The 27,828-nt window shown below is 43.2% G+C and overlaps 1 protein-coding gene across 4 annotated transcripts in view; it reads left to right on the top strand.

Annotated features, from left to right (window-relative positions):
- STOX2 (storkhead box 2) overlaps nt 1–27,828 on the top strand; it is a 249,839-nt gene that overhangs the window by 139,944 nt on the left and 82,067 nt on the right. For 2 of the 4 annotated variants that reach the window (XM_019481345.2, XM_019481343.2), the window contains exon 1: nt 10,372–10,460. The exons of 1 other annotated variant lie outside the window; for it this stretch is intronic. Coding sequence is in view for 1 of the 3 variants with exons in the window: in XM_006272973.4 (XP_006273035.1) it covers nt 10,295–10,460 (166 nt within the window). In the remaining 2 variants the exon portion in view is untranslated. Of the gene's footprint in view, nt 1–9,983; nt 10,461–27,828 lie in introns of those variants that run through there. One more of the 4 variants, XM_006272973.4, reaches the window with a different exon arrangement.

Here is a 27,828-nt window from a genome sequence, read left to right as displayed (position 1 = left end):
ATTCTGGAGGTAGGCTGTAAACTTGTCTTGTGATAAGCTTGAAATATGTTCCCCTCTTACCTTTAAAAGTGTTTTCCCCTCCTTTCTCTCTAACACCTTCAACCTCTGAATGATTTTCTTTTTTTTAAATGTATTTTTCAAATGCTTTGTCCAACAAGAGGGGATATTTTGAGCAAATGTCTAACTCTCTTGTAGCTGATAAATCCATCACCAGAAGCTTCCCTTTTTGTAACCTGGGGTTACAAGCTTGGGCAGTCAAATGCTTGGTTTCTCTTGCGTATTTGAATGACGATGAGTACTAGTGGAAAGTGACAAATGAATAGCATTAGTGACTGAAGTCTTTGTGTTCTGGAAGAAGATATGTTACAATGTATATCTGAGTGAAGTAGTGAAAGAGAAACACAAAATTGCTTCCTAAAATATTAGACAATTGCAGTCTGTTAACAAACTAAGCAATAAAGGATTTCATAAAGCTGTCTTTTTAGAAGGGGATCTTAGTTGTGTACAGTTCTAACTTTATATGACATTATTTGTACATTTAAAAATGCAACTCTGCGTTTGCATGTGTCTTTGTGTGTGTGTGTGCGTGTGTGTGTGTGGTGATGGTGGCTGGTTTGTGTGGGATTTTCCCACTTTTTTTATTAGTCCTTATTCTGCATGGATTTATTGACATTAACCATTCAAATCTTTGTTTACCTAACTTTTGTGGGAAGGCTGTATGTCAGGTATGGACAATTATTTGGGCTCGAGGGCCACTTAGGGAGTTTTGGGCTAGGGATAGAAATTACACATATACTGGGATAAGTGATTGGAAAACAGTTCAAATCTTTAATGCAATAGAAGTTCAGTGCATATAAACTGCTTTCAAAATGGCTGAAACTGGTTTAAGATAAACCTGAATGGATGTAGTATCAGACTTAACTGATTTAGGTTAAATCGGTTTATTGAACTTCTGTCCCAGATCCCCTCCAGATTCAGTTTAACTCACAGTACCCTAGCATCCCAGGATGCTTTGCACCTCTCCTGCACCCCCCCTTCTCCCTCGCAGGGTTGATGAGCTAGCTTTGGCCCAAGCTGTCTGCTCCAGTGGAGTAGGGAGGCATACTGTGGCACCCCCCAGCTTCTGGCCTGGGCCACTGCAGGCATGTGACTGCATTTCCGGAATCAAAAGTGAATTCTGTTCACTTGCTTATCAGTTCAATCTGCATAGCTTAGACTAACCAACAAAGACTGAATCAATTCAGCCTTGATGACTGTTGGTACTTAGCTCTGGTGAGCTGCTGTGGGCCAGGTCAGCACTCCTCCTGCCCCTGCCCTCCTCACCCTTCCCACAAGAGCTTACCAAAACTCCATAAGTGGCTGGGATGGGCAGGTGTGGAGAGGCATCCAGAAGCAGGATGGGTGTGTGGGCGGGCAGGGGCAGGGGCAGGGATGGGATTGCAGGGCCATGAAAGCATATGGCCAGGGTCCTGGACAGAGCCACAATCTGCTCCCCACATGTCCCCACAATGGGCACCAGTTCCGAGGGCAGGGCAGATTGTGGCTGTGCCCTAGGCTCCAGCCCTGTGCTGTCACTGCCCCATGATTCTGGGGTCTCCATGGAGATAGACCAAGACCAAATGTAGGTAGTGTGTATGGCCAGGCAGATGGGATGGGGCTGTAAGTGGGCAGGAAGCAGCATCTAGGAGAGGGATGGGCAAGCGGGACCAGGGCCAGGATTGCAGGATGGTGACAGCATGGGGCCAAGGCTCAGGGCAAAGCCATGACCCACTCACTGCATGCCTCTGCCCGCAGAACCAGTGCTCATGGCAGGGACATGTGGGCAGTTGATCCCAACTCTGCTCCAGCCCTGTACTGTCACCATCCCCATGATCCTGCCCTGTGATCCTGGCCCCACCTGCCCATCCTGCTCCCAGACACTGCTCCCTGCCTTCCTGTGGTCCCCTCCCATCTGTCTGACCACGCACCCAGCTAGCATGGGTCCTGCCCTCAGCAATGGGTGCAGAGTGGACGGGCGGGTATGGTGGTGGAAGGAGTCGCCATTGCTGGGAAGCAAATCAAATTGCTGTGCTGCCCTAGCCCTGCTGTATGCCCGGGGACAGTGGGAACTGGTTGTATGCAGCACAGCCTGGGTTGCCCCCAACACCTGGGCCGGGTGGAGCTGAGAGACCCCCTGTGGGCCAGACAAAATCTTTTGGTGGGCCAGGTCCAGCCCATGGGCTGTATTTTGCCCACCCCTGCTGTATGTAGTATAACTGGATATCTAGTAGGATTGTAACACTGCAGACACCTGTAATGTTGTTCTGTTAATTTTTTCTCCCCAGTTTTTAATTTTATTTTTTCACTACTTCTGCCTCTAAAATATGCCCTCTACCTTCCTATTTCTTTTTTCTGCTTTTCAGTTGCCTATATGGATTTTTCTCATGTTTCTTCATTTTATCTTACATTTATCACTCTCATCTTTTTCTTAGTCCTTTCTCAGCTGCTTGAGGAAAAGCTCCCTGCTGGAGCTTGTTTTATTGCTGTGATCTGGGAAAAGTAATGGCCTAAAAAGGTGACTGAGGAACACAGCCCAGGAAATATCCCACAGTCTTTGTGCTGACTGGAGAGTCTGTATTCTATGGAGCCAACCTGCAGGGCCACTGGTGTGAGTGCTTCTGCTCAATGGTTAGGGGCCAAGGTCTGCAACCAAGATATGAACTGGAGATCAGGAGCCAAGGAGCAGAACCATGATGCTGAGGGTCAGCAGCCAAGACAGAAGGCCAGGGAGTAAGGCTGCAGCAAACAGGATAGCAAAGGTGATAGCAAACAGGAACAGGACTGAAGTCAGACTGGGCAGGATATGTAGATGGATGTGGAACAGCTGCCACAGGCCTGAAAGTTGCCAGCTAGAGTGCCTGCTGCCAGGTGCAGTCCTGAATACCTGTGTTTTTTGTCTCAGTAGACAGTTTCACAGGGCAATCAATCTTACAGTTACCCCAGGCACAGGCATGAAATCATCTTACCTGGCTAATGTTTCACTGGTCCCAGCTAGGGGAAGTCTATAGCCCAGGCTCGTTGTCCAAGAGCTCTGCGATCCTAACACTAGCTTCTCTTCCTCTTTCACCACAGTCCAAAATTGAGGCATCACCAGTAATAGGTGTGGTTCTTCCCCTGTAGTTGCATGGTATCTCTAGGATAGCTCCAGTTCACAGCTTGGCTGGAAACCCCTACTTTTATAAAAACGACAGGGGTAGTACTGATCCTGGAATTGAAGACATTTTTCTTTTTAGGCCCTCTGGTCAACTTTTTCCTCTTTGCTGGCTGGTAGTGTCTACAGTTCTAATTTGGATGGAGACTTTCTTACTCCTTTTTCCTCTTTGCTGGCTGGTAGTGTCTACAGTTCTAATTTGGATGGAGACTTTCTTACTCCTCTGCAACATGAGCACACACGTTTTCTCTCTCGCCTGTTTCTGCAGCCTGGGGCTCTGAAAGGAACCTCATTATATGCCAGCAATATAGAGACTGAAGTTTCAGCATTTTTTGTGAGCATACCACCAAAGTTGATTCCTGTGATTGTGTTGGAGGCTTGTCAAGCAGCAAGTCAGCCAGTGGTAATAAAGGAAAGCCATTTTAATTTCCTCCTTGAAAGACTGCTGGTTGAATACGTGCAATAAGTAGGGTAGCAAGGGAGAAATACCACCTTGACCACACGGACTTAGAAACGCTTTAAGACTGAAGTTCAGTTTTCCCTAACGTGAGGGTAATTTTCCTTCATACCAGTTCAATTATATCCCATTTTGGTTTTAGCTTTAGGATGGACCCTCTTCAATTTATACTCTCTTGTCATTAATAATTTGAGTTCAATTCACCTATGAACTTTTTACATGTATAAATGGCAGCACCAACCTGCCCTGCTATTTAGAGATGTGTCCGTTGCTTATTTGCAAGCTTGTTTGTCATCTTAAGAAAAATAATAAAGGGTTATGGCTTCAGAATCTTCATCTGCCTGACATTTGAAACACCTCCTTTTTATGATAGCAGTTACAAGGTCTTTAAATCAAGGAAAGGCATGATCTTTGAACTGGATATCAGGACTTCTGAATTCTAACCCCAGCTTTCACACTGATTTTGTTAAGCTGGTAACTTTTCATTCTCTCACACTGTCCCCTTCTGTAAAATAGAGATAGTAATACTTACTCAAGGATGATTAATGTTTATAAAGATCAAATGCAGTAGAAACTCTTGGTAATTTTAGTTTGGTCATCTTTTTTAATGAAAGGAAAAAGAAAACTAACATAGCTAACTCTCAAGGATTTCCTCTGCTTTCACATGAAGATTTTGAGTTCCTTAGTTGCTTCAACTCCCAACAAAGTCAAACATGTTCAGCTCTCCCTTTGCAGAACTTAGCTTTAAAATAGTTTTGATTCAACACTTCAATGCAAATACTTCTTATAATATAACAAAGGTATCTAAACTATTCTGTTGAAGTATATAATGTTAAACCAGCTAACTGGCTTTTGGTATGTAGTCATCTTCTTGTCATTACATATATAGACTGTAGGGGGAAATGGATACTAGGGCTGTATCTTATCTTTGATTCAACTCTCTATATTTTTTGAGATCTGTATGTTTGTGTTCCTGCTCCCTTTAATGACCCTGAGCTAATATACAGCCTTCACCACTGGCCAATAAAAACAAAAACTGTACCTGAAACTTTGAGTCAAATTTTTCCTTTAAAAAGAAAAAAAGCATAATTAAAGAGTCTAGATTTGTGCTTAGGAAATGGACCACTTCTCTATATCTACTATAGTCAGTAACATCTCATTCCCATTGTATGTAAGGCACCATTCACAAAAGAAAAGGCCTCTTTGCTCCCTCTAGCATGCGTAGCCTATATGCAGCTGAGTGGGGAGGGCTGAGTTTCTCCTCTGAATCCAGGGGAAAGAGTTTTTGAATTTGGGTTATCTGCCTCCATGGTGAGTGCCCTAGTGACTAGGCTACTAGAGGATGACTCTCACCTCCAAGCTCCTTTTTCTCAGCTAAGTCTCCTTGTGAATGGAGCTCTTTGTTTTCTGGGCTTTCATTAAAAATTCTAGTTTAAATACTTGAAAACAAAATGTTTAATTTGGATTCATTAATAATTCCCCTCCCCCCCACAAGCCAAAATAATCCCAGATTTTCATTTCAGGTCAACGTGAAACAAATTTGTAAGCTATTTTTTCAGTTTGAGCACTGAATTTAAGGTATCAGTTATTCACATAATTCTAGCTGTTTTTCCAAATAAAATATCCAAAACTTAAATCTGGTGTTCTATTATGTATTTGATTAACTTTAGTAACAGTCCTTAGCTTCAAATAGTACAAAAGCAGAATGAAATTTGCTCTGAATTCTTCTCTTCAAATGGAGGAACTCTTTCAGATATCATGTGAAAAAACCTTTTTCAATATGTGCTTAGAGAGATTCTGTGAGGTACTGAATACAAGGTGGGAGAAGGCCGTTAATTGGCCATGTTAATAGTGTATTGCAGCAGAGGGATGGCTCCTCAACCCTGCTTTAAATAACCATTTAAAACTTTTGGGAGGAGGAAGAGGAGTCTGGTAGATGGGGATTGCTAACCGTTTATTTTCTTCTTCTTCTTCTTCTTTTTTTGCTTTTAAAAGAAATATGACTCTGAAATATTTCCTGGGAAATACTCTTTTGCTCATAACTCTGTGGAAAAAATTGCAGCCTTTGTCATCATCTCACCCCAAAGTAATACTGCTGAAAATATATCCTCCTTCTGAGAAGTAGTGATCTTATATTATCATGAAGATATCCTGCAACTATTGTATAATTCACTAATCAATTAACTACATTGTCAGATTATGTTAGTTAAGACTACCTGAAAGCTTTCTGTAAACAATAAAATAAGAGCGACTGTCAATATATTTTTCTAGAGTGTTGCAGAAGAATTGGAGCACATACTTTCTGCCCATTGTTGTATTTTTTTTAAATTTAAACTAGCTATTCCTTGTATTCTCAATTTTTGTGAGAGTTAATTCATTGTTTGTTCAACTAGCTCTAAAATTTGATTCAAACAGTTTTTGGTTAAGCAATAATTAAGTGGGAAGTCAGTGTCAGAATCATCACTTCTGCGGCTCCATTTGTTCACCTGTATTTTCTCCTTTTTTCCATCTTTATTTCTTGACCTCATTTTCTCCCCCCCCCCCCATTTCTTTTTTTCATGTCTGAATGAAACAGATTTGGATCTAAGTCTGTCTAGTTTATGAAAAAGGCTGAGTTTATCTTTGTACATAATTCTGACCTATACAAAAGCACTTTTTTCCTAATGAAGCTGCAGAGTAACATTTAGGGCGGGGAGGATTATAGCCTAGGCTTCTGGCTATAACTTGACTAGTTTTACATCAGGAAAAGTGAGTGAGTTTTTAGGTCATGCTTGGCCTATGTAAACTAGCTTTAGTCTAAACTGTCTTAAACTTGATAAAGTTTAAGATTTTTGTAGAGAAACCTCATTGTGGCTTTTAGTTTTAGAAAGAAAAGACTGAACAGACCAAGGCCATAAACCACTTTCAGCTTGCACAGCTTTGTCATCCAGCCTGCCGGGCTTCCCACAGGCCTGAGAATTCGGCAGCAGCAAAGCTGGGGCAGCATTCATTGCTACTCCCCTGCTGCCAGATTTTGAGGTCTGTGGGGAGCTCCCCAGGTTGGATAATGTGGCTATGTGCACCAGATTATCGACCTGGAAGGGTGTGGGCAGTGGGGTCCCGCAGGGCTCGGTCCTTGGACCGATACTCTTTAATGTCTTCATCAGTGACTTGGACGAGGGAGTGAAATGTACTCTGTCCAAGTTTGCAGATGACACAAAGCTATGGGGAGATGTGGACATGCCGGAGGGCAGGGAACAGCTGCAAGCAGACCTGGACAAGTTGGACAAGTGGGCAGAAAACAAGAGAATGCAGTTCAACAAGGAGAAATGCAAAGTGCTGCACCTAGGGAGGAAGAATGTCCAGCACACCTACAGCCTAGGGAATGACCTGCTGGGTAGCACGGAAGTGGAAAGGGATCTTGGAGTCCTAGTGGACTCCAAGATGAACATGAGCCGGCAGTGTGACGAAGCCATCAGAAAAGCCAATGGCACTTTATCGTGCATCAGCAGATGCATGACAAACAGAACCAAGGAGGTGATACTTCCCCTCTATCGGGCGCTGGTCAGACCGCAGTTGGAGTACTGCGTGCAATTCTGGGTGCCGCAATTCAAGAGGGATGAGGATAACCTGGAGAGAGTCCAGAGAAGGGCCACTCGTATGGTTAAGGGCCTGCAGACCAAGCCCTACGAGGAGAGACTAGAGAAACTGGATCTTTTCAGCCTCCGCAAGAGAAGGTTGAGAGGCGACCTTGTGGCTGCCTATAAGTTCATCACGGGGGCACAGAAGGGAATTGGTGAGTATTTATTCAGCAAGGCACCCCCGGGGGTTACAAGAAATAATGGCCACAAGCTAGCAGAGAGCAGATTTAGATTGGACATTAGGAAGAACTTCTTCACAGTTCGAGTGGCCAGGGTCTGGAACGGGCTCCCAAAGGAGGTGGTGCTCTCCCCTACCCTGGGGGTCTTCAAGAGGAGGTTAGATGAGCATCTAGCTGGGGTCATCTAGACCCAGCACTCTTTCCTGCTTATGCAGGGGGTCGGACTCGATGATCTATTGAGGTCTCTTCCGACCCTAACATCTATGAATCTATGAATAAGATCATGCCAGCATGTGTGGCTGCATGCAGGTGCATAAAGCTGGGCTGGTGCATGGGTCTGGGCTGTAGACAGGCCCTGCACCATCCATCTGGCCCACCGGGATGAAATAATAATATAGTTGGGGATGGTCCTGCTTTGAGTAGGGGATTGTACTAGATGGCCTCCTGACATGGGTGACTGGTGCCTCCTGATCCTGGGAGGGCATCAGCGGCTGATTGCCGACTTGTGGGGGGGTCCCCCAGTGGCCAATCTGGCAAACCCAGAAATGCCACCAGCATTTCTCTCAGTGCCCCCACAATCTTGGGGCTGGCACGGGCTAATTTCGGGGGGGAGGAGGGCATGTGCCCCCCCTAAGCATTGCCTATGCCTCCTGAGGCCCTTTCTAACCCTAATTTTCTATGATTCTGTGAAATGTTGGGCAGTACTGGTTTAGTAAATTGTGTACCACAAACTGTCTCCCTCTTTTATTTTAAATGGAGCTCTGGGCCATATATTTGTTGACCTTGACTTTCATGATGTCTTTGATTCGCAAAAGAGAGGTATCAAAGGAAATTTGCATCTTTGTAGCAGTACAGAACAATAAACAGCACTTGGTTCTTTAATTTTTTTACAATCAGTTGCTGGGAGATGTGGTAATGAGAGAGAATCCCTAAATACTTCACTTTCAAAGCCATCTATGGGGTTTTAGTCATGGAATGTCTACCAGTGTCTACTGGTGTGAAGGACTGGGCATTACAAATAAAATCCTGTTATATTATTATCCCCACTGCACAGCAAAAGAAACTGAGGCAGAGTTACTTGAGGGTATTACCATATATCTCAGGATTTACTGGCTCTTGAAGTTCTGTCTGTTCTTTCAGCCTGCACTCTATCAGCGTTTGGATACTAGTGCAGTTGCTTGTCCAGATTCACTCTTCAGGTTTCTCCCGTTTAAAATGTGAAACAAACTGTAGCAAGAAAGGATTAATTTCTAGTAAACATGAACACTAAGTATAGCTGCATTAATAAGCACACGAATAATAACTTATTACTTTAAATTTGAGTTGACTTTTTAAAATCCTTCATTTGTAGTGAACTTTTAATAGTAGAGAGGAGCAGTTAGTTGTGCTAGTCTCAAATAAGGAGAAAGCAGGACAAGGTGGCACCTTAAAGACCATGGGAGACTGTCGAACTCCTGAGTGGCTGGGGGCCAAAGGCTGTGCATTATGCAAGCTTGAAACATCCGTGGTGCCATGGGGTGGGCCCTCCTGCTTTGCTGTGCCAGCACCTCTAGTCCCCTGACTCTCTCTGCTGCAGGATCCCTCAGTCCCCTTGGGCCCTGCTGCCTTGCCCACACTCAGGGGCAAGGCAGGCAGCAAGCGGGAGGAGGGATGAGAGCTTGGAAACTCCAGGAGCAGTAGCAGCAACAAGAGAGCGATGGGAGGAGCAACCCCACAACAGGGATCCTAGGGCTTTAGGTTAATCAAGGGTTGGCAGCAGTTTTGGGCAGAGCTCCAAAAACACCTGCAACCTCAACTGTCAGATGTTGGCAGGTGGCGGGGGAGCTGTGGCAGCGCAGCCCCAGCTACTTCCCTGCTGTTCGCCCTGAGGCATGCATGCCGAGCACAATGCCATTGTGTGCCACACTCAGTCTGGCACGTTTGCTGGAGGTTGCCTACCCCTGGGTTAACCTATGGGGGACCCCAGAGCCCACGGGCCACATGGTCTACGGCAGGGCTGTCCACATCAGTGACTGGTGCCTCCTGAATCTGGGGGGACACCCACAGAAGCTGCCAACGACCTCCTGAATCTGGGGGGGCACCAGCCCTGCCATCAGCGTGGGTGTCAGCTGCCAGGGGGGCACGTGCACCCTCCTGTACCCGCTATGGCTGTCAGAGGGGCAAGAGCTTGCAGCATGCTTCACCCCCTTCTAAGTTAAGCAGCCTGAGCATCCTCCCGGTTCAGGTGTGCCCAGAGCAGCAATCTGGGAGGTTTAACAGGGTCTCTCGCGCTTCACATTGGGGGGAGTCCCGGTGTGTCCTGGGGGTGCAGCTGGGCTGCAGGGCACGTCACAAAGCACCTGCTCGACCCTTCGGCCCCCCGGAACCGGGGTGCCCTGCTCTGTCCTGCAGGAGCCGCCCCGGGGCAGGGACGGGGCGCGGCTTGGCCCGGGCCGGGCGCCCGAAGCCCGCGGGGCTTCACTCGCGTCCCCGCGCCACGCCGTGCTCGGCGGCCCGAGCAGCTCCATCGCGCTATTGTTTGGGGCCCGGCGCCGCCCCGCCCCCCTGCGCCGCGCCGCGCCGCGCCGCGCCGCGCACAATGCGCCTTCGCCGCGCGCCGGGCCGGGAGCGATAATCTGGCCGGGCGGATTGCAAATGACGTGTAATGCATTGTGGGCCGCGCGTACAGTCGGCACGGGCGGAGCGGGGGGAGCGGCGCGGCTGGCGGCAGCGGCAGCGGCGAGATGCCGGCGGGTCCCCCCCGCGCCGCGCCGCGATGAGGCGGAGCGCGCGCTGAGGGCCCCGGGCCGCCGCCCCGCCCCGCCCCGCCGGGCGCAGGCTGCCGGCTGCCGGCTGCCCGCGCCGCACCATGAAGAAGACCCGGAGTACGACCTTGCGGCGAGCCTGGCCTAGCTCCGACTTCTCGGACCGGGCCTCGGACCGCATGAGGTCCCGCAGCGAGAAGGACTATCGCCTGCACAAACACTTCCCGCCCGCCTTCCTCTCGCAGGCGGCCCGCGGCTACATGACATCAGGTTGGTGGCCGGGGCCGGCCGGCCGCCCGGCTCGGGGGCAGGGGGGAGCTCGGGCTGCGATGGATAATGGGGTGGGGGGAGCCTTCATCCACCATTTTGTACCTCAGCCAGAAGTCCAGCAAGGCCCTTTCAATATGGTGTTGAAAATCCAAGTCAAGGGAAGAGAAAGGCCAAGGAAGGGATTGCCAGCTCTGCCTTGGCGCGCAGCATGGCGTGGCATGGGGTGGGGGTCCTCGCACAGCAGCCCTTTGCGTCCTGGGCTGTATGGGCCAGACACACGGTTTCAATCCAGGCATCTCAACCATGCCATGGGCAGGTCTCCCTGGTGTCACCTGTAATTCTGCAATGCTCCTGCTGCCCCTGTTCAGCTTTCCGGAGCCTGTTTGTGGGAAGGAATCTAAAACGTGGCTCCTTGCGGCGCAGAGAGCAGATGTACATCTGGAGGGGCGCACATGTGCCCATTTGGCTGGTCATGGCTTAGGCAGCGCTGGCATGGGAAGAATGGATGCTGCGCCAGTGTGCGCACGCCAGGCAGGGGAGCCAAGCGCAGCCCCGATGGGAAAACAGCACCACGAAAGGCAAAAATCAGGAAAGGGTTAGTCGCCAAATCCCTTTCTCTGTAAATAAGAAAGCCTCCGTGTTTCTAAGTGGAAGCACGTTCCTCTTGAAATGCATCTCAACCAAAATGCATCTTAACCGTCTTGTAATTCAGATGTTTGATACACACAGGGTAGAATACTTGAGAAAATGCCGTTGTTTGGGGGAATGACTGGGGGGGAGGGATCCTGGAAACCTTTTGTTGTTCTACTGCTTGATTACTGTGATGATCAGATATAACATTTCATTATTATGATGTCCAGTACCAATTTATCAAGAAGGCACGTTTCCCCTCTAAGCCTCAATTTAGGTGGAGTAGGCAGATTCCTTTAAAAGGGAAAAAGAGAGAGTGAGAGAGAAGATGAAGGTATTTATTATGCATAGCTGAGAATGTTTCCAGTCCCGTCCCCCTGTTCCCCCCCCCTCCCCCCATCTGTACTGGAAGGTTGAGCCAAATCTTGTGGCTGTCAGTTACATTCTTACTTTACTATCCCTGTCCCCGATGAACGTGTTTATTTAGCCAGGTTTGGTTTCTGGTGTTTTAAAAATGTCTTCTGACCATTTCTGTCATCAGCCCAAATCTGAAGGAAACAATGTACATCTTAACAAATCTGACTATATAGGGACATTGTGTTATTTTCCCAATAGTTGCTTCAGTCTTTTCTTTAGTGGGAAGCCATGTATTTAGGAGAAATGACAAGTATAATTTATGTGTAAGCAGCTGAAGAGAACTAGAATGGTTGGTATTTCTCTTCTTGTCAGTGCAGCATATTTAGGAAAGTATCTACAAAGCCAAATCTGATCCAGCCCGAATTTGCAGTATCGAAACTGTTGGTCTTTATGGTTTTTCTATTATTTTAGTGAGAGAGAGAGAGATACCATGTCAGTTTTGACTGTCAATACTTTCAAGCTTTCCTTTTAAAGTGGAAACCCACACAGAAACAGAAGATGCTGTAAGGAGCATTTATTTCAATCTGTGACTTATTTTATTTTATTTTATTTTATTTTATTTTAGTATGTTGGAGCAACTTGGAGACTCTCTGGATTTATAAAAGCATTTTTTGATGGGGTCTGTCTGATCCAACTCTGAGTCATTTTCAGTATCAAATGTGTGGCTGCCTGTATTTTAGATGAGGTATCTGTGCAGTTGGGAATGGGAGGGTTACATCTATTATACATATGTTATAAAATTTCCTTTTTGGTATTATTGTATACCCATGAATACAGAAAAGACCGATTTCTAATGTGACATAACAATGGGGGGATAAAAGCAGATGTCACGTCGTGTCTGAGTAACCTACTAAAGTTATTTTGGGAATGAGAAAATGGAAATGAAAGACATTTTAAAAAATGGAAGGTGTAGGCTTTTAGCTGGAAATGTAATTGTGGCCTTTTTGTGTGGATAGCTTGCATATACATATTTTAAAATGATCCCTGTCCATTGCCTTTCCAAATATTAGTTTTGGGAGGAATGGGTACTGTGTCTAAACACTTCTGGCTATTTAAAGGAAACTTTCTTCCTCACAGGAAATCTATAGGAAGTCTTCTTGCATAAAAGTTACAGTGACTGTGAATACAAGTACATTCTTTGTCACCCAAAATCTTGTAAAGAGAAAGTGCTTGGAAACACATGGGCTTTTCAGCCTACTGCCTTCTGTTTGTCCAGCCATTTAACCTAATCACCATTAGTATTGTTGTGATTCTTTTAATTAAAATGATGCATTGTTTGTGGGAGAGGAAGGAAAGCTTGTTGTTCTATCTTGATTGCTTTCATTCAGGAAAATTAGGTAGGTAAACAAGCAAGCAGGGCTAAAATCCTCTAAAATGAATGATTTGGGGAAAATATGATGTGTATGTCTCACAGCAATACAAAAATGCTGATTGGTGACATGATAAATACTGTGCTATCAGTGAAACTTTGGGAAAATATAGCTTCTGGATTATGCCCAATTTATTATTAAAACAGAATTGCAGACTCCCTACTGGAGTGGTGAGGTGCACCCTTTTTAACCAGGTTTTTATTATGCATGAGTAAAAACGTGTTTGATTTATAGTAAGGCAGCATTATTGCCCAATATCAGCATTTTCAAAATGCTTGCCTAATAACATTTCAAAAAGTGCCTAATAACATTATTGTGCATATGGATGCAATTTACATGAAACTTCAGAAACACTGACCATGGAGATCAAACTAAGAATCTAGAAAGTCACACATTTTACTGTTGATTCATTTTTTGTTGCACACAATCATATCTGCTTTATCCCAGAGTTTCTTCAGGCCTCCTAGCAACCGTTAGGTTCAAAGGCCATGGAAGAGTTCATTGTTCATGCTGAATATTAATTTCCCAGCAGAGGACTGACTAGGGAAAAACGCTTTTTCACTGCTGAAAAAGAAAACTCTAACAATAAGGGCATCTGACCTTGCACGAAAAGAAATTTTAGGAAATGGGTGAAATAAATGTTGTACACATTACAAAAATGAGAGAAATTATACATTTTTGATGATTTGTTATTAACTGAAGGAAAAATAAAGAAATCTTAAAAACAGGCAGGGAGACTGAAACTTAGATAAGTATAAGAAGGGGAACTCTGGAAAAAACACAAAATAATACATGTACCTTATCAGATGTTAAAAGCATATATTTTTTAAAGAAAAAGTTGGGCTTTTTCTGGTGTTTTCTTTTAAAATTAGGACAGATGATCCATGTGCAGTGGTCTACATAGCTGTTAAATAAGCTATTAGAATCAAATTTGGATGGTTTTTACTTTGTTAGGAGGGAAGAACATTCCAACTTTTATTGCGCTGTTTTAATGAAAGCTTTTGGGATTCTAGATTATTTACTGGTTGGTGAAAAAATATCCCCTTCTTACCCCCAAAGAAACAGTTTAATGGGCACAGTATAAGAGTGTCTGAAGGACTTTCTGCAAAATATTAAAAACTGATTGCTGAAGCTGCTTATTTTAAAGTTACATTTTGAGAAGTTTACAAATTAGTTCTGATCTCAAAAGTTACCAGTAAGGACATAGTAGATTAAATTAAGTTGTGGTATAACCTGTGTCACTCAAGTTTAACCCACTGCTTTTTACAAAACCGTTTAACAAAATACAGAAATCTGTAATGCTGGTCATAAAACCCAAGCAGTTTCACTTGCGTGGACGGTCTTCTGGAGGAAAAGAAATACTGCTTTCTTTGTTTGAGGGATTAAATTTTGACACAAAGCATTGTATTAGCTTTTCAGCATCATTTAACAGAGAGAGCCTAGAGTCATTTGAGTGAACTGGAGAAAATTCCCTCTTAAATGTTAGTCTCCAGAGTTAATAATAAAAAAAAAGAGATGTTCTAAAAGGTTTGATAGTCAAAAGGATGCACAACTTAATGGAACTGGGGGACTGAAGGGGGATATTCAAAGCCTTGGGGCTAATTCAGTTTATCATCTAAAGGAACATATTCTGGCTTGAAGTAGCTGTATTGTAATTCATATGAGTGTTATAATCAACATTGCATTGCCTTTTTTTCTCTCAGCTTAATATTACGGGAAACTTTCAGCCCCGCTGCTTAATAATTGCAGTTTATTCGCTTCTGGATTTGAGGTGATCATGACTGAGACCATTAATAACCCTGTAAGATCTTGCACATGGTAATAGTATGGTAACTAGGCCACCTGCACTTCTGAGCGCTTTTTTGGGTTTCTCTTGCTCGCAGTCAGCAAGCTGCTGGGCCTCCAAGTGAAGCTTTCTTTTTTCCATGCCACTCTGCTGAATGACTAGACCTGATCTGGATGGGACCCAGATGTGGCTCAGATTACAGCATATACTTCAGTCACCCTCTAGGAATTCAGCTCCAGACTTCAACTCCCATTCTGTTCTGGCCTCTGTCTGACAGCAAAGTCACCAGGTCTGGCTTCTTCACTTTATTAGAGTTTTCATTCCTCCCTTAGCATATCTCCATTAACCAATTTTCATTAGCTGCTCATAGCTCTTTTTTCTCTAATATCTCCCCCAATAGAACACAAGATAGATTTCCCTCGCTTCCCCCCACCCCACCCCCCACTCTACAATACTTGTATTAATTGCTGTTGGCATTTACTGGAAATTAAGCACGGTCACCCTCGCAGTGCTTCCTCCCCCAATATGTTACTGTTGCAATAGTGGCCCCACTTCTGTTTCCAGGGGTATGCGAGGGAAGCTCCTCTGGTCTCAGGGTGGAAGCTGTCTCAGGGTGTCTTTTACTCCTAGACCCCTGCTACACGTTATGTATATTATGCAATTGACTGGTTAATCGCACAATAAATTTAGACCGACCACACGTGCAAAGTGATTATTACATGATAAAAGGGATTGTCCTTTTAAGACCTAATCAGCTATCAAGTTAATGCTTGAAAATTGTGTTATATCTTTGTAGCTGGTTTTTTATCCAGCTTTAATTTTAATGTGTAGCAGGGCCCTTAGATGGGTGTGTGAACATAGCACTCTGTGGATCAACTGTTTGCCCAGTATGCCCAACTACCTGGCCCACTGGGCCAAATACCTGTGTTTGATTCTTTTTTGTGGGATCTGTGATCCATGGTGACTCCAGACACTCAAAACAGCACCTTTTATAACAAAAATTTGTTTAATCTTTGTTTAACCCTAAACACAACATGTAATGTTAGGAAAAAGGCTTTTACAATACTGATGTCTGTTTTACCTAAGCCACTCTAGGATTTTTATTCCAGATGCCTAATTTCTGGGGATCTGAGTTTATGAGTTGCCTTTGACTTCTTCTGTCCCTCTCCTTGATGGTCTTTGTCAAAGCCTAGCCAAATTTAATTAATCTTTCTCAGCTCTTACACTTGGGCCTCAGTTTGAGCTACTGTAGGGGGCTGGGATCAAAGCATCAAAATGCTTTGCGTCTCAAGGGTATGTTGGTAAGTGTGTATCTAGATCCACCTGTGTGTTCCTGTGTGCATTTCTCAGTAATTCTTCAATTGAATTAATTTGGGTAACACAACAGCTATGACAACCTGGTCAAAATGAAGTAAGATATCCTTCCAGCACCCCTGCAAAGAGACAAACATATGGAGCAAGAAGTATCGATGAATCGTTACAGACCGCTCCTAATCTTTCACTAGCAAAAGCATTTCTCTGCATCTGTTGTGAAGATTTGATAAACCTTAAGGGGTGTGGGGGGGATATTTTACCATTCTAGAACTGGATGTAAGTCAAATCTTTGCGAAGTGTGTGTTCTTGCTGGAAGAAATGATAGAGACACTTTTGTTTTGTGGCTCATTTTGATCCTGCCCAATGCCCTGTTTAATTGCCACCAGCACGGAGAATTCATTTGCGTATGCATTTAGGAAGAACAGTGGATCAGAGGAAAGAAGTTCTGTCAGCAAATTCCATGTGCAGCTGTAATGCAGGCATATCCATTTTAAAATAAATCTTTGCTAAGCATATTGTAGGATTTTTCAAAATTTCCATGGATTTCTTTGTAGATTTTTGGAGAGGTTCTGTAAAATGTCTCACATGCATTGCAGGTTTTCAGACTCTGTAACAGAGAGTTTGAAAAACACCTCTGCCTACGGCATATAGGCAAGTCATCTTCCCAGGATCAAAATTTGGGGCACTGGCCCAGCCCATTTGCTCAAGGAAGCAGTGTCTGGGGAAAAAAAAATGTTTACATGCAGTTCATATCTGCCGCTTTCTGAACTCTTACCTGATAGTCTTTGAATGACAGGAAGAGACCAAACTGTGGGCCAGTATAGGCCTTCTGTGAGGTAAAGACCTGAAATGGAGGACTCCAGGATAATAAGTATTCAAGGATGAAAAACAATACAAGAGTAACTTTTCAATACAGAAACATTAGGGTGATAGTTTCAGCATGCCATGGTAAAATAATTTAAAACAGTCGAATTAAAACTTGATTATGTTGGAAGAAAGATAAAGATGAGTCTGGAAATGGGGGATGCCTGTTGTAAGAATTGGTTAAGAGATATTTTAACACACGGGGTTTAATTTCCTTGAACAAAAAAATCTCAATTACCACTGAAAATTGGGTCTCTAACTTTAGCTGAAATGCATGGAGTAGTGTTACAGAGTGATCTTAAATGTGGCTTGGGAGACAACGTTATGCAATGGCTTTTGAAATAAACACATTAAAAGGGACAGTTGACAAAGAGAAAAGAAAAGGACTTGATGGACAGAATGCTGTGCTGCAAAAGTCAGGGGATATGGATTATATCTTATCTCTGTACCTAGCCAGTTCTGTTGCATGGGACAAGTCATTCTACCTACTTGTGCATATTTCTCTTCTCACTCTTTTGTCTCTGTATTTAGCCTGTAGGATCTTTTGGTATAAGAACTGTCTCCTAATTATGTGTTTATACATTGCCTACCACAAAGAGGTCCCTATCTCAGCTGGTGCTTCTAGATGATACTGTAATATAAATAATCGTGAACAGCTAGAATAGGCCCCTTAGCATGCACAAAGAAATCCTAGGTTCTGCAAATAGAATCCTGCAGACCAAGTTTTGGATTCTGTGGCATTCATTAGAATTTTCCATTGCTCTTTTGTGCCAGCTGAAAAGAATCCTACTTGTGCATAATACCAGCAGCAAATGATGCGGAATGACTGTTAAGTACTGTTATCACTTTTACCATGTCAACCAACTCCTCACAAACCAAAAATAGCTCTATTTTTCATTGAATTGTAGAAGCTGTGATTCCTGTAACTTGAAAACAATGGGGAGGGCTTCATATTAATTCAGCAGGAAACATTATCTGCTGGGAGTAGTTGCAAATTCACAACTTCATTGAAATTTCAAGATGTGGTTATGATTTTTCAGGAGCATCTAACAAATTGCTCTTGATGGTTTAATAAATGGGTGACAGGATCTGAAAACTGAAAACAAAAGAATGCATTTGTTTTAGCAAATTAACAATTTGTTTGTGTATTGTTTCTCTTGGTATGTTGTACAGTGCTGTGTATCTAAACATGTGTCCATGAGTACAGTTCTGAGATGCACTTAGCACCTGTATTTCACATTAAAATCAAGTCCTGCAGACCACAATAAGTTCAGGATCTGGCTGTCTCTCTGAGTTGTACAGATCTTTGTGATGCTTTTTCTCTAATGGAGTAGCAAGAAGCAGGACCATGGAAGCCAAAATAAAGTTTGGAGACAAAGAAAGTTTGGAGACTCATGTTTTGTACCCATCTTTGCCAGTTACTTTAGTGAATTTTTCGTCACATACATGAGTGCGGAGTTAGGAATGTATAAGGTATTCAAATGTTGTTTCAGTTAAAAGTTGTCAAACAGTGAGTTTTGATATGCTGTGAAAGGGAGAGAAAGAACCCACTCCGATGCTCCCAGATACTCGTCATAGGGGAGATGACGAGTGGCAGCTGGGGGTGCATGCTGAAACAGTTGGCTTAGGCATGCCTTTTCTGAAGTTGCCTGAGTCTGCAAGTCAGGAACGAGAGGTGGTGGAGCGAGCAAGAGGAGCGAGTTGCTAAAAAAGTGGCTGGGGCAGCAGCTGGGGGTGGCACAGGAAAATCAAAGCCTGAGAGCGAATGGATGCTGGGGAATGCCGCTGGGGGCGAGTGGTGTGCTGAGATGCTGGCACGCTCAGCAGAGGCTGCAGGAGGAAGACTGGGAAGCGCTGCAGAGGGTGGCACCAAGAAGGCACCGGCACCCTCAGCCGGTCCTCTGGGAGGAGGATCGAGAAACGCCGTGGAGTATGGCACAGGAGAGACCCTGGCACGCCCCAGAGCTCTTCGGGGAGAGCAGTGAGAAGCACCATGGAGCTTAGTAAGGGAAAGGCGGGTGGCACCGGGACCAGGACAAAGGGGCAGCGTGCTGCTGACCTACTACACCAGTGGTGAAACCCAAGGAGGGGTGAGGGATGGGGATAGCGTCAGGGGGGTCAGGACAAGCAGCAATGTAGGGCCGTGTGGCTACAACAGCCCAGGCCTATCAGTGGACACTGAACTTTCTGTTCGTAGTATTCATAGGTTTTGTTGTTATCCCAAGAGTGAAGCATGTTTAGTTGCAAAGGCCACAGTCCACAAATGAAGGATGGCCTCTGGAGAACTGATGGCCAGAAGGTTGTCGACCCTCAGAAGTGGGACAGCATGGATGAGACGGGGTTGGGAAAAATAAACAGGGTAGCTGTTTATTGGTTTAAACATCGGGTCTGAAATACTTGCACCCCCAGCTGCAAAGCTGGCATGTCTACTGTGATTATTGTAAGATAGTGGGCAGGAATACTAGCTGGAGAACATGTAGTAAAGACCTTGGCTGTATTTCAGCCCAGGCTCTATCCTCGGGGCTGGTTTTACCTACAGGTTACTTGTGATCATACCCAGACTTTCAGCCTCTTTGTATGCATTTATATACTGGGGCTTAATCAGAAACCCCACTTCCTGTGGGTGTCAGCCCACTTTCTTGTCTCATAGGGAATGGTGGAATTGTTGCAGTGGCTTATGTGAAGCTGTAAGGCTTGGGATGCATCAGACCAACTGAGACCTTGGGAACAGCAAGAAGGCACATCACTTTCCAAAAGCTACTGAAAGTTTTCAGATTCTTGCTCCAAAAATGGTATTTTCACAGCTTTTCAGAGAAAAAGCTATGTCAGAATATTGTATTATGGACAAAATGCTTGCTGATCTCAGAAATGGCTAGGCTGCCCTGGGTTGCCTGACATTTTCCAGAAAAATCAGCCTGAGGCAGACATGTGACAAGGCTTAATGGGTAAAGTTTAGCAAAGTTATAAGTTACAATTGATAGCTGAGTCTTAAAGTGGCAAGTGTTGGGCACCCTTAGCAATATATAGGAATGTAGTGTAATCTATTTCCTATACAGAATGGAAATATTTTTATCTTACTTATTTATGTATTGTAATTATATATCTAATGTGTATGTATTATGTTGATTTTTAATGGAAAGGATGAAAAATCCTTAGTATATAAATAGGCATGTGGTAATGTAGTACAGCATAGTACGTTTCGGCAGCTGAAAATAGGGGTTTGTATAGGTATTTATTTTTGTTAACAAATCTTATCTTGCAATTGGATTCTTCCATAGGAAGAGCTTTCATGCCAAAATGGTGTCCCTTGGAATGTGTAAGGCTCTACCCAGGGGAAAGTTTCACCCTGCATCTGTCATTCAAGGATTGAAGTCTTACATTGTGTTCCCATAGAGAAAGCCAACATGAACAGTAAAGCTGGCTGGAAAAAAATTATAGAAAATAGAAGTAAAATTTTTATGAATGTTTGCTTGTTCAGTGTCTCAATCGAGTCTCAGACTTTAATTGGAAATTTTCTAAAATCAGATGTAACCATTTATAATTTAAACATTTATTTTTAGTGGCTAATCTCACCTTTTTGCTTTATTTGGGGCAAACCTAGTTTCAATCTAAGGAATTATATCACTCAAAAAGTGCGATCGGGCAACCACAACATGCACAATTAGGGCTTTTGTTAAAAGTATCAGTTTTTTAAAACCCATTCTTAAATACCCCTTGACACGAGATTGATACTACAGTGTTGTGTTAAAGCCATATGCAATAGCTGTTCATCAGGGATCATCTGCTGATTGTCCTATCTCTTTTCTGCGTAGGTTAGTTTATTAAATGATATGCATTGCAAAGCTTGGATGCTTGTTGATGTTGTTAATTCATTTTACATGAGAGTACATGATAATCTGAAATACTGCCTCTCTTATGAGTAAAATGTGAAAGTATGTGTTGGATGACTTCTAACTAGAAATGTTGCCTCTCCTTGTTGCTGCTATTCCTTAGATCTTTGATGTTCATGCACTCTGGCTACCTTCAGGGGAATCATAAAGGCTACAAAGGGCTGTTATTGTTGACTCCTGAATAGTTTTCAATTTGTCTTTGTACAAGGGTCACACAATGGGCAATTAAAGAAACTAAGGCACGGACATTGCAGGTGAAAATTGCCCACACATTGTGATGGGATTAAGTCAAGGGAAAAGTCATGGATAGAATTAGTGCCACAGCCAGAGAAAACTTGTAGCCTTGCATCTTGGCCCTGATAAATTGTGCCTTTGTGGTTCACTTGTAGCCTTCAGCCTAAATCACTTAGCCAAGAACATTGATGGAATCCTGTCAGGGCCCTTCAGCTACCTGATCAAATCATATAAGCCTTCTTTGTTACAGAGGTGGGTAACATTTGCTTTCAGTTTTTGTATCCAAAGCTTGACTATTTCACCCAGAGTTATATACTGTACTGCAAGAATGAAGCTATTAAAAGTTACTCTGTTTTGTCTAAATAGTTTCTGTTCTCTTATACCTTCAAAAATGTGCAAAAGTGAAATGAAATATGGTTTAAGTGAGTAATTGGTACTTAATTGCACTTAGATTATTTTTATATGGAAAATTTAATATTAAAATAAAGTTTGCATTGTTGAGAAAACCGCCTTACCATTATGGTAATTTATTAATTGGTTAATTGGAATGGATAAGTGAAAGGTGCCTTTAAAGGCTTGGAAGAAATCTACTCTGACCCTTGTCAGCTAGATTTTACATTTGGATTGATGTTAAACCAAAGGTAGATAAAACTGAATGTAATCAGATTGTTGTTTGTTGGCTGGAAGCATCTCTGAGGAACCATAAGAACATGTTCAGATGTTCTTAAGGTTCTGACGGCTTTCGGTCTAACTTCCTATCAAATGTGTTTAGCCCGGGTATTTTGTTAATAAAAAGAGAGGCATTGTGTGTGGGCAGGGTAATACCAGTATTGGAGTTACTATTTCATTGTAGCATGGTGATATGTAATATCATGTAGTGATAAAATATTAAAAAAAAAAAAAAGAGGACTGACTGAAAGGTTCTAAGTAGAACCAAACCCCCGCATGTTAGATAAATACACTGGGGAAAGTCATAACTATTAGTGCTTTGAAGGGTCAGGATTTTGAGAACTAGGCAATTACTTTGTGGAAGCTGAAGAAATATTGGACTTTCTGTGATGACCCTTTTAAAGTAGGGATTCTTCCCATTTAGAAAATTAATTCTGTGGCACTTGTATGTAGGTAGGGGTGTCGCAGAGGGTTAGGCTGGCATGATATGGCATAGTCTAGTTTTTTTTCCAAATGGATTTGCATTATGTCTTACCCTGAACCTCTTGTGGAGATCATGCATCCCAACTGTGGAAAATATGCAGGTGTGAAGGGGATAGGATGTTCTGCATGTTTTTGATCAAGGTTGCAGCAGATCAGCTGTTATGCTTGAAAGCTCAACTGTGATCAGTCCAGTCCACCTTCCCAAATACTACCCATAAGATTCCAGAGTCCTATACTTGTACATGTTAACACTACCTAGACCAGTGGTTCTCAATCTTTTTAGACTCAAGGCATCCCTTGGAAAATGCCAGCTCTTAGTATTCGCTCTTTTTTTTTTTTTTTTTTTTTAACTATAGAAAAATACTAGAGCAATTGTTCTGTTGCAGATGACTCAGAAAAAGAGCAAGTCAGAATGTTTTTAACATGATGCGTTCCTGTTTGAATCATGCTTGCACACCTAACAGTGCTAACCTCACATGACATCCTGTGGCACCTGTAAAATGGTCTCAAGGCATCCCGGCGTGTCATGACACCCTGGTTGAGAATTGCTGACCTGAACCATCACAAAGTTTTCTGTTTACACAGTTGGACTGTGATGTCTCTAAAGGAGCATTTTATTTTTATTATTTCTTTACAATTTTCCTTTTCCTCTGCCTCCAGGCAGTTTTCTTTCCTTGATTCCCAGAAAATCCTTCTGAATCCTGATGCATATCATTTTAAAGGTAGCACAAGCCTTCCTATAAAGAATACCCCTCCCCCCCACAACTGTTCATCTTTACACAGACATGTTTTCTTCAATAATCCAGTCACAAGTTAATACACATTCACTTTCCTGGACACACATTTTGATTTGTGCATTTACTAGCCAATCAGAATATTGATCACGTACTAAACATGTCCATTTTAGAATCTACACTGTGATTTTTCACATTCTACATTTCAGTGCATCACAAACTTAATTTATTTGTTACATTCCTGGTTTATCTTGCTAAATACCAACCTGACCAGAACAGCTTGATTAGTTCTTGGCTTTTTAGTTCTTTTAGGCAATTCCCATGCATGGCTTAGTACACTGTATGTTTTGATACATTAAGAACTTGTTTTGGATGCTTGGTTCAGTAAGTCGGCTGTTGCTTAAGTTTTGGAGTTAACCCTTTGTAGCTTTTTAATTAGACCTAAGCTTAACGAACATTCCTGAGAAAAGGCTGCTGCACTGAACCTTCAGTTCTTTTTTTGCCAAACTTTATTTTCACACTGAGACTACTAAGCTCTTCATGACATTTTGTCCCTAGAGAGATGTGAGCTCTGGCCAATAACGATATATAATAGACAACTGTTCATCTCTGGTTTCTAAGATTAGATATCTTATGCCGTGTTATGTGCCTAAATTAGTGTCCCAATTTTCAGAGTTAAACACCTACAACTCCAGTAAAGAAAGTTGAGTCATTGGCTGTTCAGTTTCCTTAAAATAAAGCTGTTTAGTTTATCTGTCATAAGGCACTCCACTTTAATGATGAATGTAATTAAATATTGCCTCTAATCCTGAATTATGTATTTTAGGCACCTATGATAGGATGGTAACTGGAACCCTATCAATCTTCCAGATAAACTAAGTACTACCTATTGGTCTAATTGAATATCCACTCAAGAACAGTGGTTTCAAACTCATTCAGCCCCATGGCTGGGTATACAGTGTGGGGCTCTCTGTGGCTCAGATATGGAGCTCTGTCATTTAGCCAGCAGGGTTCTCCAGAAATTTGGTGGCGGGATGAGCAGTGGCTGTCACAAGCCCAGAAACCATTGCAGTTAATGCTGCTGTCACTCTGCCACCAAACTTCCTGTCCTGCAAGCCAGGTGACACAGGTCTGTGGGCTATATCTTTGGTGCCCCTGATTTACAAAGTCGTTGTGTAAGTGTCTTCAAAGGTTTAAGTCCCCAAAGAATACATGCAGCACAAACTTGCTTTCTGGGTTGCATTTTAACTTTGTAGTATAAAGTTGTTTGAAAACAGTATTCTTTTAAAAAAATTTTTTTTTAATGAGAAAAGTTGTTTGGGTTTTTTTGTTTGCTTGTATTTTTTTAAGACTATTGTCACATACTTTATTTTAAACCCAGGGAAGGAAAGAGACTCAAAGTTGTTAGGTTGTTTAAATATGTAATTTGAAGTGAATATTATCTTTAAATAGGTTTTTACAAAACATACCATGAATAGCAATGTGGTGATGACTTCCTATGTCAGTATTTCAGTGCTTTCCTTTGTCTTTTAATATCATAAAATGATATAAAATTCAGTGAAGGCAAAGACTAGGCAAGAAACCTACATTGTTGGCTCTTTCATGAAATCTGTGTGATCATAACCAAATTATGTAGGCTAAAACTTTTTAGATATAGGTGCCTGTAGCTGAACATCTGTATCTGTATTTGGGGATAAAGTTAGCGTGGTCTATCTTTATTGGAAACTATAGGGGTTTGGTTCCTTATAAGAACAGTTTGCATGTTTGGGTTCCTAGGTGTGGAGTTACGGATTTGCCTGTTAATTAGAGGTGCACTGATACATCAGTCTGATATCGGATCGGCACCGATATAAAGAAAATCAATTATATCGAAAATCGTTTTTTTTTTTGCCTGATGTGGCTGATAATATGGACGATTAAATGCCCTGTGCAGCCACATCATGCACAGGGCCAGGAGCGCAGCACAGGAGCTGGGAGAGCTGTGTCCAGCTGGTAAGTCTGTTGTGGCGGGAAGGGAAGGGAAGGAAAGATCAAGGCCCCTGCAGTGAGGGAGGGAGTGGGGCTGGAGCAGGGGCTGGGGCAGGTGCTGCCCAACTGGGACGGGGTATGGCATGGGATGGAACCACAGCTTGTCCAGAGGGCATGGGAAGGGGGGATGGCTCCCACTGTTGTGTGCACTTTGGGAGGGTATGAGGGGGGTGCTCCCCGGATTTGTGTGGGACAGGGCAGGCTGCCTCTGTGGGCTGGGGCCAGGGCTGCACCGGGCTCTTCCCGGTGAGGGGCTGGGCTGGGCTGCGCTTGGGGCAGGCAGCGGTGACACTAGGAAGGAGCTATGGGGGAGAGCTTCAGCCTCCCCAAAATTTGCTGTAGCCCCCAGCCCCCGCTCCCAGCACTGCTGCTGCATGCCCCAAGCGCAGCCACGCCCTGCTCTGCCTTGCCTTGTCTGGGCAGCGCCTTCCCCAGGTTCAGTTCCAGTCCCTTCCTCACCACAGGGGCCTCAATCTGCCCCCCCTCCCCATGCCCTTTCCCTCCCCCCTCCTCTTCCACCACAACAGACTTACCAGCTGGACACTGCTTTTCAAGCTGCCGTGCTGTGTATTGGAAATTGGATCGGTATTGGCCAATACGCTTCCTTAAAAATCGGTTATTGGCATCAGCCCAAAAAATCTCTATCAATGCACCCCTACTGTTAATGGCTAAGTTTAAAAAAAGTTTAAAGTTTAAACAAATTTGGCCTTAACTCTCCTAGAATCCAGCATTGAAAAGAGCTTTTGATCTTTGCATGGAAGAATGTTGAGGATTACTAATTCAACATTCCTTCTCTTACATCTTCACCCACCACACACACATAAATACAACAATTTCTCTGCCAGACTCTAGGCAGAGAGGTTTTACTTCTTGTTGTTAGTTATCTTTGGGAGAGGTAATAACACCATGAAAAGAAACCCTGCTTTCCCAGTCTCCTTTCACTCCCATCCCTCACAACTTTAAACATCCTCCCACTGTCTTTCTACATTCAGGGAGCTTCTATGGTAAACTACACTGTACCCTGACTGTGACCCTTACTTGGTCATTAAATCAAGTCCTTTCTACCTCTTCTCCAAAAAAGGGAAGAAGAAAAAAACCCTATGGGAAACATGAGCCCTAAGTATATTCTGTAGTATTTTGCACATGCACCGGTATTTAATTTAGATTTTTTTCACTGTCAGTAATTACAGTCAGTGTTGTACAGTATCTTCTTAGCAGAAGTAAACATAAATATTTTTCATGAAAATAGTGAAAAGTGTAAGACATATGCAGGTTACAAAAGCAAATAAAAAGATAGCAAATGAAAGACATATTTAAGAATAAAGTTCACTGAAAACATACAAGTTCATGGCCATAGATCTTAAAATCCATCATTGTTCTTATGAGTTGTAGAATGCTGTTTACCATTTAGATTAATCACATGAGGCATATATCTATAGACTTCGTCATAGTCTCTTCCAGAACTCTTTGGGCACTTAATTAAAATACACAGGCTAACGGGAAAATAGATGTACAGGCTAACAGGAAAATAGATGTACCATATAGTTGGAGGTATTTTCATTCATATTGGCTGTCATTAAGTACATTTAATACTCTGTTTCTTATTAGCAGCATGTCAAACAGCAATGGGAAAGGTCACAGATTCTCCTCCATTGACTTAAGTGGAACCATTCCTGATTTACACAGAAGCAAAAGCACCTGGGCCATTGAGCCTGTAGCCTTCTAATGGCTGGATACTTTCTGCAGACAGAGTACCATATAACAGACTTACATTTGCCTTGATTTTGGCCAAAGTCAAGAAAAATCAAGGTTTAATTGAAAGTGTTGAAGTCAGCAACCTTAGAGCACAGACAGAAGTGGCAGTTTTGGCCTTATCTGGCTCCAGAAAGCGGTCTAGTTGTGATGAAACAGAAGTTTATGGCTGCAGACCACTTTAAAAGGGCCCAATCCTGCAAAAATTTGAACCCTCATTGCATGAGAGTTCAGATGAACATGCTCCAAAATGGAGCACATTCTGTAACTTCTGTCTGTTGAGCTCCTAGCCTGTTGTGGTTTGCTGCTTTCTGTACAAGAGGGGGCGGGAAAGGGAATGGAGAGAGTTTGGTTTGGGGTTTTTTCAGCCCATGCTGGAGGGTGGAGTGCATGTATTGGTTTCCTCCCCAAGGTGCTGGCTGGAGAACCCCAAGAACGAGCTCCTTCTGCTCCCTTTCCCCCCCTCCCATTTTGAAAACAGCCTGTGGGCTGGGAGAGGGGCATGATGTTGCTATGGAGAAGGGGCTGCAGGTTCCCAGCAAGCAGCTGGAATCCCCAAGTCCCAGACCCAACAGCCAATTTCTGTTGAGGAATTGTTGCAACTCAGAGTGCTTCCTGCAAAGTGCTGTGAGTTTTAGTGGGGAGCTACTCTTCTGTCTGCACCCTTAGTTGAACAATTCATTTAGTTCTGATGATTTGTAGGATTATTTCTCATTTTTATCTTCATTTTAAGGGTCAGATTCTTATGTCCTTACTCAAGTTGAGAGGTACCTTGTTTCTGGACTAGTACTAATAAATTTTAATGGTGCAACTGTCAGGATAAGGTTACCAATCAAGTAAGGAGTTCAGAATCTGAATCTACTTAAATAGCTGATCCAAAGTAATAACCATTCCCTGTTGTGACTGAGCTACTCCTTGCTTTTTTGTTTTGTTGAGGAACTCCTCGCTAGTTTCAGTGGGGGAGTTGAGTGGGGTTTGAACAGCGACTAATGTGTGAGTAAGTGGGAGTAACTGTCCAGTTTTGGAAGCAGTCAAGGGCTGAACTCTTTGTGGTGGGAGTTTTCTCGGACAGGAGACTGCTGGATTTTTCGATAATAATTATTCCTATGCAGCTCTTAAAGCTAAGAAAAAAGTAACAAGCCGGTTTGTAAGAGACTTATGGGATATTAACTTCACAACATTTAGCTTATGAAACAA

This window comes from Alligator mississippiensis, chromosome 2 (assembly GCF_030867095.1).
Source record: "Alligator mississippiensis isolate rAllMis1 chromosome 2, rAllMis1, whole genome shotgun sequence".
Classification (NCBI taxonomy): Eukaryota; Metazoa; Chordata; order Crocodylia; family Alligatoridae; genus Alligator; species Alligator mississippiensis.
The sequence above is the reverse complement of the archived record's forward strand: the minus strand, read 5'-3'. Positions and strand labels throughout refer to the sequence as shown.